The sequence below is a fragment of the Triplophysa dalaica genome, chromosome 9, assembly GCF_015846415.1.
Source record: "Triplophysa dalaica isolate WHDGS20190420 chromosome 9, ASM1584641v1, whole genome shotgun sequence".
In the NCBI taxonomy this organism is placed as follows: domain Eukaryota; kingdom Metazoa; phylum Chordata; class Actinopteri; order Cypriniformes; family Nemacheilidae; genus Triplophysa; species Triplophysa dalaica.
This window is the reverse complement of record NC_079550.1, coordinates 12,436,059-12,448,630: the sequence shown is the minus strand read 5'-3', so window position 1 is coordinate 12,448,630 and position 12,572 is coordinate 12,436,059. Positions and strand designations below refer to the sequence as shown.

Sequence of the window (12,572 nt, the reverse complement as noted above, 5' to 3'; positions counted from 1 at the left end):
CATGACTTTTTTTCATAAATGACCTTTCAGAATTGTTCTTACATGAAATATAATGCTACATTTACTAATTTATGAAATTTCTATCACCATCTCTCACACTACATTTATAAATGTGTAAGAGTTGCAGTGTGTGCTTCATACAACTTTGACTAACATCATTGCTGCTTTCAGGGAAGTGTAATGCAGAGGCCGTGTTTCCCAGGTAGCGTCCAGCCCAGTAAAGGCCAACTCAAATGTGAGCTGTGCCCTTCCCGCTTTTTTTGCCCTGAGAACGGTAAGTGTAATTTTACAATAAATTACCAAACAGATTACCTTATGTGTTTGCTTATGTATATTTTCTTATTCTAGCTATGACATACCCAATCCAATGTCAGGCTGGCTTTTATTGTCCAGTTGGGGCAGCCAACCAATATCCATGTCCATCTGGGAGTTATGGGAACCATTCTGAATTGTCTCATTCATCTGAATGCACTCTGTGTGACCCTGGGACCTATTGTATGGGGTCAGGTATGACAAATGATTATTGTCCCCAGAGAGAGCATGTCAATCTTGTGTGGGCATTTGTATTTGCAGTTGATATTTATTCATCTGTCCAGGAAATGTTTCCCCGACTGGCCCTTGCTGTGCAGGTTTCTTGTGTTTGGGAGGCGCATCGGTTCCGTCACCAACCGATAATGAGACTGGAATGCCTTGCCCTTCTGGTTCTTACTGTGCTGCTGGAAGTTTTGCTCCTGTACCTTGTCCTAAGGGCACATTTAGGTGAGACATAAAAACACAATAAAAATGAGACCTGATCACCAACATTTTATCTTTTAATTCTATAAATGAAATGTAAAACAGATTTTTTTTATGTTAAATGAATTTTTTATAGCAATCAGCTTCAACTGTCCATGCTTGGTCAGTGCCAAAACTGCACACCAGGGTTTTACTGCTCAAAGCCAGGCCTGACATCAGTCAGTGGACCCTGCTTACCAGGTCGCCATCTCATTGTTTACTTTTTCCAGACATTTTGTAATCGCTGACCAGACATCTTTGTTTCATGTTTGATTTTCTTTTCTTACAGGGTTTTATTGCAGTGGGGGATCTCCAACCGCAGCTCCTGTATCAGCCGTGTTTGGCAATGTTTGCCCTCCAGGTCACTATTGTGAGATTGGGAGCGCTGTGCCAACCCCCTGTGCAGTGGGCAGCCAACGCTCTGATACTGGAGGAAAGGGTGCAGAGGACTGCATGCCTTGCCCTGGAGGTAATTGTCTATTCTGGAAATCTTTGTTGGGTGCCTGCAGGGTAATGCTTCCTTGGGCCACCAGCGTTTATTAGTCAAATTAATTCTGCACTTGTTTGGTAGAGCACTTCTCATAGAAGGATGGACCTTATTGTGTTGTTCAGGGCAGTTCCAGGATCAGCGAGGGCAAAGGGATTGTAAACCCTGTCCTCCCGGATTCCACTGCATCAGCTTCACACAGGACCTCACTGGGGTCAGCACACCTCTCATCTGTCCTAAAGGCTTTTTCTGCCCCAATGAAACTCAACCTGGAAACCCAGTTCCTTGTCCTAAAGGAACATACAGTGATTCTGTAGGCCTTCTGTCAGCAGGTGATTTATTTTCTCCTTAATAAAATGTACATTATATAATCAACATAACGTTTATTTATTCTGAAGATGCTTTAAAAAGGTAATTTTCCGGAGGATCTATTGACAGAAATCCAATATAATATACATGACTATGTCTTCAGAGGTGTATAAATCGCTTAAATTATTAAGTTTATGTATTTATTACCTTAGAATTTTGATCTACATACACACGGGTCCCCTTACATGGAATTGATCATGTTGTTTCTACAGTAGCCCTAAACGGACAAACTGCTAGGGCACATTTGTAAATTTGTTATCTCATGTGGCAGAGGCGAAAACTTGATGACATATTTGTACTGTGTCAGCCACTATAGTGCTAAGAAAAGGAGATATGGCTTGTGCCATTGGTTGCAATTCGCAACATCACCACTAGATGCCGCTAAAATCTCCACATTGCTCCTTTAAGGCTCTTGGCATTTTGATCTCATGACAGTTGGAAAAAGCTATCTTTCTTTCACCCTTCTTGTATTTCTTTACAGAGCAGTGCTTAGTGTGTCCTGTGGGCTATTTCTGCGCCTCGGATGGACTCTCTAAACCTTCTGGACCCTGTGCTTCTGGATTTCTCTGTTTTATTCAGGCCACAGTTCCCAACCCCATTGACAACAGCACTGGCACATTGTGTCCACCAGGGGCACACTGCCTTCTAGGACTAAGAGCAGGTGTTGTGTGAATGAGCAGTTTAGCCCCGTTCGAATTCCCTTTAAGATGACATTAAGATAATAGCATTGCAGTAACTTATAAGGAGCAGTTCACCCATAAATGAAAATTCTGTCTCATTTCCTCGCCCTCAAATTCTGTATCAATTTCTTTGTTCTTATGAACACAGAGAAAGATATCTGGAAGAATGCTTGTAACCAAACAGTTCTTGCCCACCGTTGACCATCATTGTAAGAAATGATAAATGTATTTGTTCTGTAGAACAAAAAGAAGAAGAATGTAGGAAAGCAAACAGTTCTGGGGCACTATTAATATTGTATTTTTTCCTACTATGGTATATTTATTTGCATTTAAATTTATGTATTTGGCAGACGCTTTTATCCAAAACGACTTGCATTGCATTATACTAAACATTTGTATCAAAGTATGTGCAATCCCCCCTGGGATCGAACCCACGATCTTGGCATTGGTAGCACCATGCTCGCTCCACTGAGCTACAGGAAAGGTGATGGTAGTCAATGATGGCCCAGAAATGTTTGTTGACAAGCATTATTCCAAATAACTTTTTCTGTGATCATCAGAACAAAGAAATTTATACTGATTTGGAACTCGAGGGCGAGGAAATTATGAATTTTTATTTTTGGGTGAACTGTCCATTTAAAAAGCACTGATAATTGCTAGAGATGTTGAGGTGTTGTCGTCTTATGTTATCTTATTGCTGTATAGGTGAATGCTCAGCAGGCTATTACTGTGACTGGGGCTCCAGCAGCCCAGAGCAGAGTCTCTGTCCTGCTGGCTTCTATTGCCCCACAGGCACCCCAAAGCCTCTGGCCTGCACTTCAGGCACTTTCAGCTCAATCATGGGAAACAGCCAGAGAGAAAACTGTGAGCCGTGTCCAGTAGGCTTCTACTGTCAGGGTGAGTTTGTGTTTCTGTCAGTCTTTCTGTCATCTACTTATTTTTGCATAAGAATGTTACACAACCTACCGTCGCACTGTACCTATCAGTATTTGAACATTAAGAAAGAAGTTGTTTATTAAATAATCAATTTGGTTTTGAATTTACAATACAAACCCATATTTTTCAACAGTGTATTAATTTTCTGTATCAGATATATTTTTAAAACATTTGAAGCTTTACTTCAAATGAAACAGCCTTCACTGTCAACAGTTTTGCTGGAACAGATTTGACTTATAAAATGTAATATTTATATAATATATATGTATACTAAGTCTATAAGAATCTATCATGTTCCTTTGAAATGCAGGGGAAGGAGTGGCAGAGCCCCTTCTTTGTCCACCAGGGCATTTCTGCCCCTCAGGTACATCACAGGGCACTCAGTTCCCATGCCCTCCGGGAACATTGCAGCCTCTTTCTGGTGCAGTCAGTACTGAACAATGTGTGCCATGTCCTTCGGGTAAGACTGACCACTGTTCCCTATTTTGTCATGAAAAAAATCACACAGCTTGGGGAAATTGTTGATATTATCTATTTCACTCTGATTTACATGTTATAGGCAAGTTCTGTGCTCATCATGGTCTCACAGAGCCTACAGGGAGTTGCCAGGATGGGTATCATTGTCCCTCAGGCTCCTCCAGTCCCAATGGTACTGGAAATGAGGTAACCTTGTTATTAAGGGACCCTTCTGACAAATGTTTACTTTCTGATTTATACAAACGTTTATTTTATAACTCAATTTATTCTGCGGAAGAAGCTAGGTTGTAATAACATGAGAGGCATTTACAAAAGTGTCAAATCGTTGCTGTCCTTCTGAAACCTCATATCTCCATATTTAACGGTTTTATTTTTTGTCATAAATCATTATTGGTCACCCTCTATGCAAATTTTTTACCAAAAGTAAGTAGCAACTTTGACAGCACAATATTTAATCATTTAAAAACTACAGTGTTTTTTTCCATTTCCCCCAAGAACAGCAAATTTACACTATTTATTTGGAAAAATAGCAATGAAATATATTTAATTAAATGCTAGGTGGTTTAACTATAACCGTTATGTAAGTGGTACATTTTATTCTCCGGATTATTTTAATAGCAAAAATATTAAGGGGCATGCTTTGTTTTTTAGAATTACTCTTTATCTAGCACATATAATGTGTTCAATGAAGGTTAAACTCATTTACAATGTGTGATTTACAGAATAAATCTACTGGCAACAACATGTGCCCAGCTGGTCATTATTGTCCAACTGGTATCGGCTCGCCTCTGCCGTGCCCTGCGGGAACCTTCTCTAGCTCCCCGGGGTTAAGTGGGGCTGAGCAGTGCGAACAGTGTCCTCCTGGGTTATTCTGTGAGGAGCCTGCAATGGTCCATCCCTCAGAAGCAGCTCTGTGTGATGCTGGGTAATCATATAGAGTCATCTAATAGCCATACACCTACACCCACTTGAGTTCAGCCAGCCTGCTGCGTTTATGTGCTGCTAATGGATTTTAGTGGATACATTTGTATTATTTCAGATGTTAGCGATTAATGTTCCATTACACATGAAATTGTTATTTACATTAACTGTTACAGAAATCTAAAAGTTACATAAGGCAGATGAGAAGAGAAATGGCATTACAAACTAGACTTTCAAATCCATTTGAAACCACTGTGTACTTTGAACATTTATGTTCTTTAGAGCATTTCATATTTTAAGTGGTTTTAATGGACATTTGAGGAATTAAAAACACTTTTCTAAAACTCCATTAGAATCACCCAGGGGAACATATTAAACACAAATTGACCCAACTTGATTCCAAAACTAAAAGCTCTGTCTTCATACAGATATGTGTGCATCAATGGTAGCCGTAGTGCTCGACCGGTCGATGGACTACAAGGTTACATCTGCCCCAGCGGACATAGCTGTCCTATTGGTGCTCCACTAGAGGTGCCATGTGAGCCTGGCACGTACAGCAATGCACCTGGGGCATCCCACTGTCTCTTATGCCCAGCTGGCACAATGTGTCCTTTTCCTGGCACACAGGAGCCTTTACCGTGTCCTATGGGTCAGTAATCTAATGATGACTGAGTATTCTTGTCAAACTTTCATCATATATTTGATGTTTCCTCTGCTATGCATAATTTTGTATTGCTACATCTGTTTTCAATCAGGTCATTATTGTCCTAGTGGCACTGCTATGGCTGTGCCCTGCCCGGTTGGCACATTGGGTCAGATTACCAGGGCTCAGTCTGATGCTGCGTGTGTGTCCTGCCCTACCGGCCTCTACTGCGGTTTACCTGGTTCATCACAACCACAAGGTCCGCTGTCATTCATTGGTATTTAAAAAACAAAATGTATACAGTTTATAATACACAGGAGCTGAATAACTCAGATTGCTTTGATCTCATAGGTCAATGCCAGCAGGGTTATTTCTGCCAAGGAGGGTCTGCATATCCTGCTCCTTTGAAGATGTCTGGATATCTCAGAAATGGCCCATGCCCACACGGTCACTTTTGCCCTTCTGGTACCCTGATGCCACTGCCTTGCCCAGTGGGCACCATTCGTAACCTCACTGGTAAGTCACTAATGCTTGCCTTCTTGACAGACAAAAAAAAACGAACCCTCTCTCTTGCTCTCAACAGGTAGTGGTCTAGCTTTTGTTGCAACCAGTAACTTTGTATTGGCACCCATTGTATTATTGCTCCTTTATGATATATCGTTTATTGCTCCCTAAACTCTGCTAAATGACTAAATGTAAATGTAAATGTGCAGACAATTTTACATTAAAGAAAATTAAGAGTAACATTTTAAAGCAATTCAGCATAGTTATTACACATATATTGTACAGTTATAATATATACTGTAAGCATGCTGAATAATTGTTTAGATTTAGCAAAATATACAGCATTAGGATACAGTAAATAAGCCATCAAATGAGATTGATTTCGGCATCGTGCAAAGCAATAATGCACAGATTTAAAGTCAAAGTTTGCTTTATGGTCAATTCTGCCACATGTACAGTACATGCATATAGAGGATTGAAATTGCGTTACTCTCAGACCAATGGTGCATACAAATAACATTACACAGAATAAAAAATATATATATAAATATATGGGGATTAGTGTGGGGTCATATTTCAGTTATTCTATTAAATTATTTAAAAGCTGCCCTACCAATGTTCTCTGGAACTACATCAATGTTTTATTATTTACCAGTTTCTTCCTTTGTTTACCAGTACGTATTGTTTTGTTTCATAATGAAACCCAGGGGGTTACTCCATAGAAAGCTGTCTTCCCTGCCCGGCCGGTCACTACTGTGCGAGTGAGGGCCTTGATTCTCCAACTGGACCTTGTGCTGCAGGCTTCTACTGCCCTTTAGACTTCTCCTCCACCACCCCCCACGCCTTCCTCTGCCCCAAGGTCAGTTCATCTTCTCATACATCTTCTGTACCTTTATAACTGAATCTAGCGTGCCTGACTGACAGGGTCATTCTCTCTCAGGGTCATTACTGTCCCTTGGGCTCTCCTCTGGCTCTGCCCTGCCCCACGGGACAATACCAGCCTAATCCAGGCTCTGACACCTGCATCCCCTGTCGTCCAGGCTACTACTGTGAGGAGGCAATTATCGGAGACCCGCGGCCTTGCCCGCCACACTCCTACTGCCCTGCAGGTACTATCTAGCTGTGGATAAGTACAAAATAAAAAGGAAATCCAATTATAGTAAAACATAAATGGATTAAATAAATTAATAAAACTCTGGTATTTAAAACACAATACTGTAATGAAATCTAATATTATTCATGCTATAAATGCATTAAGTCAACAGAACGTATAATGTAATATAGGGCAATAGTGTATAAAAATCATTTTACTAGACGCTTCTATCCAAAAGAGTTAGGGAGCAATAAGCGAATAAGGTAGTTGGTTGAATTGTTACTTTAAGACATAGACATTGTTTATGGCATTGGTTCATATCATCATATCATCATACCATCATATGGTTATGATATTAATGTTTAACCTTCCTGTTAAATTTTTGACACTGGCAAGATTCTAAATATCACTAATATTAACCAATTACCACTTTTATTCGTCTTGTTCATCACATGATGCATCATCACTTTTGCTGTCAATGGTTCATCTGCAGCCACTATGGTTCCACAGCCCTGTCCCAATGGCACATACACTCCTTCTGAGGCAGGGGGTCTGCAGGAGGAGAGAGAGTGCTTGCCCTGCCCACCAGGAAAATTCTGCAGGTACTTTAGGGAATCACAAATCAGTGCCATGTTCAGTACTTGTTATACACATTATACTGTTTCATGCTATAATATTTACATCATAACGTGCTATGTACATATGTATGTCTGATAATTGCACAGGGCTGGCAAGGTCAAAGGTCAGTGCGCTGCTGGTTATATATGCTTCTCTGGCAGTTCAGAGTTCACCCCGCAGTGTAACGTTCAGCTCAACAGAGATCATTGTGAGTGGGGTGTGCAATGTGCTGGACCCTGTCCTGCTGGTATGTTGATCAGGTTTATGTACTATATATATGGAAAATGTGTTTATGTGATCAGATTTACAATTTAGACTGTGTACTCAGTTTATTATTGTTGAGAGTTTACTGTTGTTTGTTTGGGAAGGATTTTATTGCCCAGAGGGAACAGAAGAGACTTTAACTTGTCCTGCTAACACTATAAGACAAACCCCTGGAGGAAGTGATGTACATGACTGTCTAGTCTGTCCTCCAGCGCACTGGTGCAAAGAAGGTAAGTATAGACATAACATAAATAATGGTGAGAGAGTGAGTAATCTGAACCAGTCTTGGGTCGATTGATTCAAAAGAAGAATGAAACAAATCAAGATTTTTTTCTTTTTCCTCAAACAGGTGACCCGGTCCTACACATGTGTCCACCAGGCTATTTTTGTGACGGCATAGCTGATTATGAGTCTGAGGGGAGGCCGGGGCCCAGAGAATGTCCTCTGTTCACCCACAGACCCACACCTGGGGCAGGAAGCAAAGGAGACTGTCTCATCTGCCCTCCTGGCACCTTCTGTAATTCCACAGGTATCTGATATGCTATCTGACAACCTTATATGGTCCTCATGGTCAAAGTTATTAACATGATGTTATTTTATTGTCTCCAGGACTCATCGACTTCTCAAGCTTTCTCTGCCCTCCAGGTCATTGGTGTAGCGGGACAGGTTTCCCAGTGCTTTGCCCTGCAGGCACCTTTAGGGCACAGCCGGGGGCTGCTTCTGCTAGCCAGTGTGAGCTTTGTCCTCCTGGAACCTACTGCCCAGACCCTCGCACCACAAGCCAGGCTAATACAGCAGGCATCCCTTGCCGAGCTTCTTACGAATGCCCCACAGGTGGGCTGGAAATCAGTTTTATTTGTAGCGTATATTCGCATTTTAAAGTGCAACACCCTCGGACAACACGATCTTCTGAGAACAAAGTGTTATTGCAATTCACTGTTCAGGTTCAGTGATGGAGATCCCCTGCCGAGCTGGTTCATACTGCGGAGCTCAGACAGGTGTGCCCACGCCATGCCCTGCAGGTTACTTTTGTCCTGAAAGATCTCACACCTACAGCTCACCACAGCAAGTGTAAGTTTAACTTGTCCTTTGCAAATCTAAACCAGCCTATACAATTCTACCAACTCAAAAGTGTAACATTGACTTGAAAGTGATTTCTAAGCCAGCAGTGATAGATACTTTGGGGTTTGTGTTGGCAGGTGTAGCTTTCCATATTACTGCCCAGCCAACAGCTCTGTTATGCTGTACTGTGCTGACGGCTGGATGCCGTCGAACACCGGAGGGTTGAGGACGTCTCAGGAGAGCAGCTGTGTGATGTGTGTGGCCGGCACTTACCGGCCCAGTCTGTCTTCTCATCTTAACTGTCTCCTGTGCCCGCCAGGATATCACTGCCCACCAGGTCAGCACTTGCTTGTGGACTCCAGTGACAATTTGTGTTCATAAATAATCAACTAGGAATGCACAATATATTCAAATAATCTGTCAAAACTGAATCAGTTTTCAACAACACAAGCATATTTGAAAGAACTAAAATCTTAATATTAAAATAAATTTAATTGAGCAATATAAATGGTAGCGTTTCACAAATATCAAGCCTTATTTGTAAAACATGAACATTTCTGTAAAGCATTAATGAGACCATTTGTCCATAAATTGTAACATTCATACTTAAAAGTGTAATTTTATGTACGCATGATTTTGTGTCCAAGGCTCACACCATTTTAGTGGTCAGCACTGTCCAGTGGGGTACGTTTGCCCGCAAGGCACATCAGAACCTATTCCGTGCCCTCCTGGATCATATGGAAACCGTTCTGGTGCCGAATCACAGGAGGATTGTCACAAATGTCCACAGAGAACCTTCAATCACCTTCATGCCCAAAGAGCATGTTTCCCTTGTGGGAGCTCGTCCACTTCGGCTGCTGGTCAGACCACATTATAACAATTCAATGGAGTGCAATTCAAAGCGATCACCGCTCAGCTTATATCATCTTTCCATTTCATAGGAGCATCCTCTTGCACATGCATAGGCAAGAACCGGGCGTTTCAGCACTCGGATGGCTCGTGCTTGTGTAAAACAGGGTTTGTCTTCTATAATGAACTGGACTTCAAAAGCTCCACTGCTGACAGTGAGTTTGACTGTCAGCCTGAGGTGAGATATGTGCACTCAATCTGAGAGTGTCCCATTTAGATCCATTTCTTGTGTGATAAAACCATACACTGTGTAGGCCAAGAAGCGCTGTTGGGCGGGGCAGGTGAGACTGGCATCTACGCTGGAGTGTGTTGTACCATCTACCTACTCTTGTAACGTGACGTGCGGACCCCATGGTGGGAGTCTGGATGTTGGGATGGGCATGTGCGTCCGTTCATTTGAATATTGCATACTGCATCACTGTTTGCAAGTGTAATTGTGTCTTTTTTGTGAAGTTAAAGTGAGATTTGTTTTACACAGCTGTAACTGTGAGAGGTATGTGTCCGTTGAGGAGCTGTGTAACTCTTCATGTCTGTCCACACTGCCCGTGATGTCTGCCAGGCTGCTCAATGATGGACAGCTACTACTGAGAATCAAAGGCTCAGATGAAAGCAGGACCTGGAGCAGGGTGAGCTCTGGGCCAGACTCTCTTTAATAAATCTGGTATCAGGATGATCTTTGCATGCGCTAGGAAAGTACTTCTATAGCTAGGGAGCATCAATGGTTACGCCTCTTGCCAAGCAACTGTAGTCTCAAGATTCCTGACGTGATGAAATTATTTTGATGTACTTATTGCACAGTTGTTTCCTTCATCAAACAGAAAATGGTAAATGTACTAGGACCTGATGTCCACGTCAAGAACATTGGCAAGATCCACTTTGTTCAGTTTGCGCCTGATGGAGTGTTTGGATGGATTTTGAAAGACATTCTTCTCATTGATTCTTTACTGACAGGTACAGAAGTTGTAGTTTTTGACCGTTGTCAATTGTGATTGCGTGTCTGGCCGTCCACAAACTCTATTATTTTGCCTAAGCCTAACAGTTGTAAACCCACAACTCAGGATCTGCCTGTACAAATGAATTATTTAGTGTCATTGTCCAACATGAACGTTTAACATGGCGATGTTTTCATCTAGAACGTGTCGAAATTCTGGAGAAAGATTTAAGGAGAAAAAGAGATGCTGATCAAAATGAGATTTTTAGGCATAATCCACGCATTCCAAATCCTATAGCCTGTCTGTCCCCGAAAGACATGCTCATCTTTCAGCTCACTATCAACCACACAGGTTTGTTACTGTCGAATACAAAGTCATAATGCTGTAAAGAATGTCTAACATATTGTTGCTGTCAGCAGAGACCTTGTATGTCCTTATCTCGGATATTGTCTTTCATGAATGATTACTGTTGGTCCCCCTTTAGGTCTGTTTATAACATTTAAACAATTAATGTACTTTTTAAATAATTAAACACAGTCAAGGTAGTGTGTTTTTTAAAAGTTTTTTACCCGACGGCAACAACATTTTGGTTTTTGGCAGCTGGTTTTGAAAGTTCACCAGTATTAACCAGTCTGAAATTCCTACAGGTCTGAGCTGGCCTGTCCATCAAGGTTGTACAGTCCTTATAATAACAACGTAAATGTAGTATGCATGTTATCAAAGATATTAATATTAACAAGATGCTTCACTGCCATTGAAATGAATGGGGAGGAACGCAACGCTCAACATGGCTGACCTAGCGAAGCTTTGCGCATGCATAGTATCTAAAGCAACATAACAAATAATGTTTTTAAGTGCAATTTGAACATAGGAAACAAATGTTATGGTACAGTTTACGTCATATTTAAATGTTGTGCCGGTGTTGTAGAAATATCAGTATTCCCATTCAAGGTTTGTTTGAATTATGTAATAACTGCCCGGAGGCGCATTGCAAAGATCGCCGCTTGGTGACAAGACTTCCCTAAACAGACTTTGATGTTAAACGATCATTTAGGCCGCCAGCTCAGCCACTTCCCAGTGTACCAGAAAGATCATCTGTTCAGCAGCAACCCTGGCTGGGACTTTGGTGCTTTCAGACGTCTACAGCATCTCATCAAACACACACAGCTGAATTCCACCAGGTATGTATATAGACAGTTTAGATCCCATCTCGCTTTTACCAAAATCTATATCTGATTCCATTGATCTCATCAGATTTGCACACGTGTTCATGGAACCGGGCAAGTATGTGTTTGTGGATAACGCAGTGTCCGACTGGAGTCTGATAGTTGTGGTGAGCGAGCGGGGCTCAGAGTGCAGCCCCTCCAAAGCTGCTTTCCAGCCCGCGACCCCTGCGCAACTAGTGCGACACGGCATCATAAAACAACAGAGTTTAAATCTGCTTCCAGACTGGGGGATCATCACGGGTAAGCCAAGTACTCGCTGTGATTTGCTGTGAGTGTACAAGAACATACTGTAACCATGTCATATTTTATGTTTCTCCAAAGGGTGTTTATCTCTGCTGGTGTTGCTGATTGTAGTGTTGACAACTTCTGCCCTTGTCTTGAGACCTAATCGAGCAAACCTCATAGCTCAGGGGAGGCGAAACCCAAATGGCGGAGTTTGGGTGAACCAAAGGTTCCTTTAGAATATGTTTATAATACAGGCTGGTGAGTCAAATACCGCTTGTTTTAGCACTTGTTTAAGTACAATTTCAATCAGGAGTACAAGCTGTTTTTTGTTCTTTTGATTTATATTGGTTTGCAGTATGGACGGCTGTGAGCCTTCGGGTCTCAGAGGGATAGGAGTGGGAGCTGAATCAGAGGAACCTGCTGTGTGCAAAGGAGGTAACTGACATTCAAGT

The 12,572-nt window shown here is 41.8% G+C and overlaps 1 protein-coding gene across 1 annotated transcript; it reads left to right on the top strand.

The window, feature by feature from the left end:
- The first annotated feature begins 674 nt into the window (after positions 1-674).
- Positions 675-12,549, top strand: LOC130428159 (multiple epidermal growth factor-like domains protein 6). Its single transcript, XM_056756021.1, has 30 exons — positions 675-759; positions 1,064-1,243; positions 1,387-1,593; positions 2,112-2,291; positions 3,016-3,207; positions 3,557-3,706; positions 3,806-3,909; positions 4,446-4,648; positions 5,094-5,293; positions 5,400-5,546; positions 5,639-5,803; positions 6,592-6,650; positions 6,732-6,900; positions 7,378-7,486; positions 7,610-7,749; positions 7,871-7,996; positions 8,116-8,295; positions 8,376-8,600; positions 8,711-8,837; positions 8,966-9,165; positions 9,476-9,688; positions 9,770-9,915; positions 9,992-10,119; positions 10,216-10,363; positions 10,556-10,688; positions 10,871-11,020; positions 11,724-11,850; positions 11,924-12,135; positions 12,217-12,378; positions 12,476-12,549. Exons 1-29 carry the CDS (start codon positions 675-677, stop codon positions 12,354-12,356), a joined length of 4,545 nt encoding a protein of 1,514 aa, XP_056611999.1. The 3' UTR covers positions 12,357-12,378; positions 12,476-12,549.
- The last annotated feature ends 23 nt before the right edge of the window (positions 12,550-12,572 follow it).

What these genes read in the sequence shown, in the direction of transcription:
- LOC130428159 (XM_056756021.1), top strand. Translation starts at nt 675, where the DNA reads ATGAGACTGGAATGCCTTGCCCTTCTGGTTCTTACTGTGCTGCTGGAA. An exon ending in TGCTGGACCCTGTCCTGCTG is followed by an intron (nt 7,750 to 7,870) that starts GTATGTTGATCA and finishes TTGTTTGGGAAG; the next exon opens with GATTTTATTGCCCAGAGGGA. An exon ending in AGACTGGGGGATCATCACGG is followed by an intron (nt 12,136 to 12,216) that starts GTAAGCCAAGTA and finishes GTTTCTCCAAAG; the next exon opens with GGTGTTTATCTCTGCTGGTG.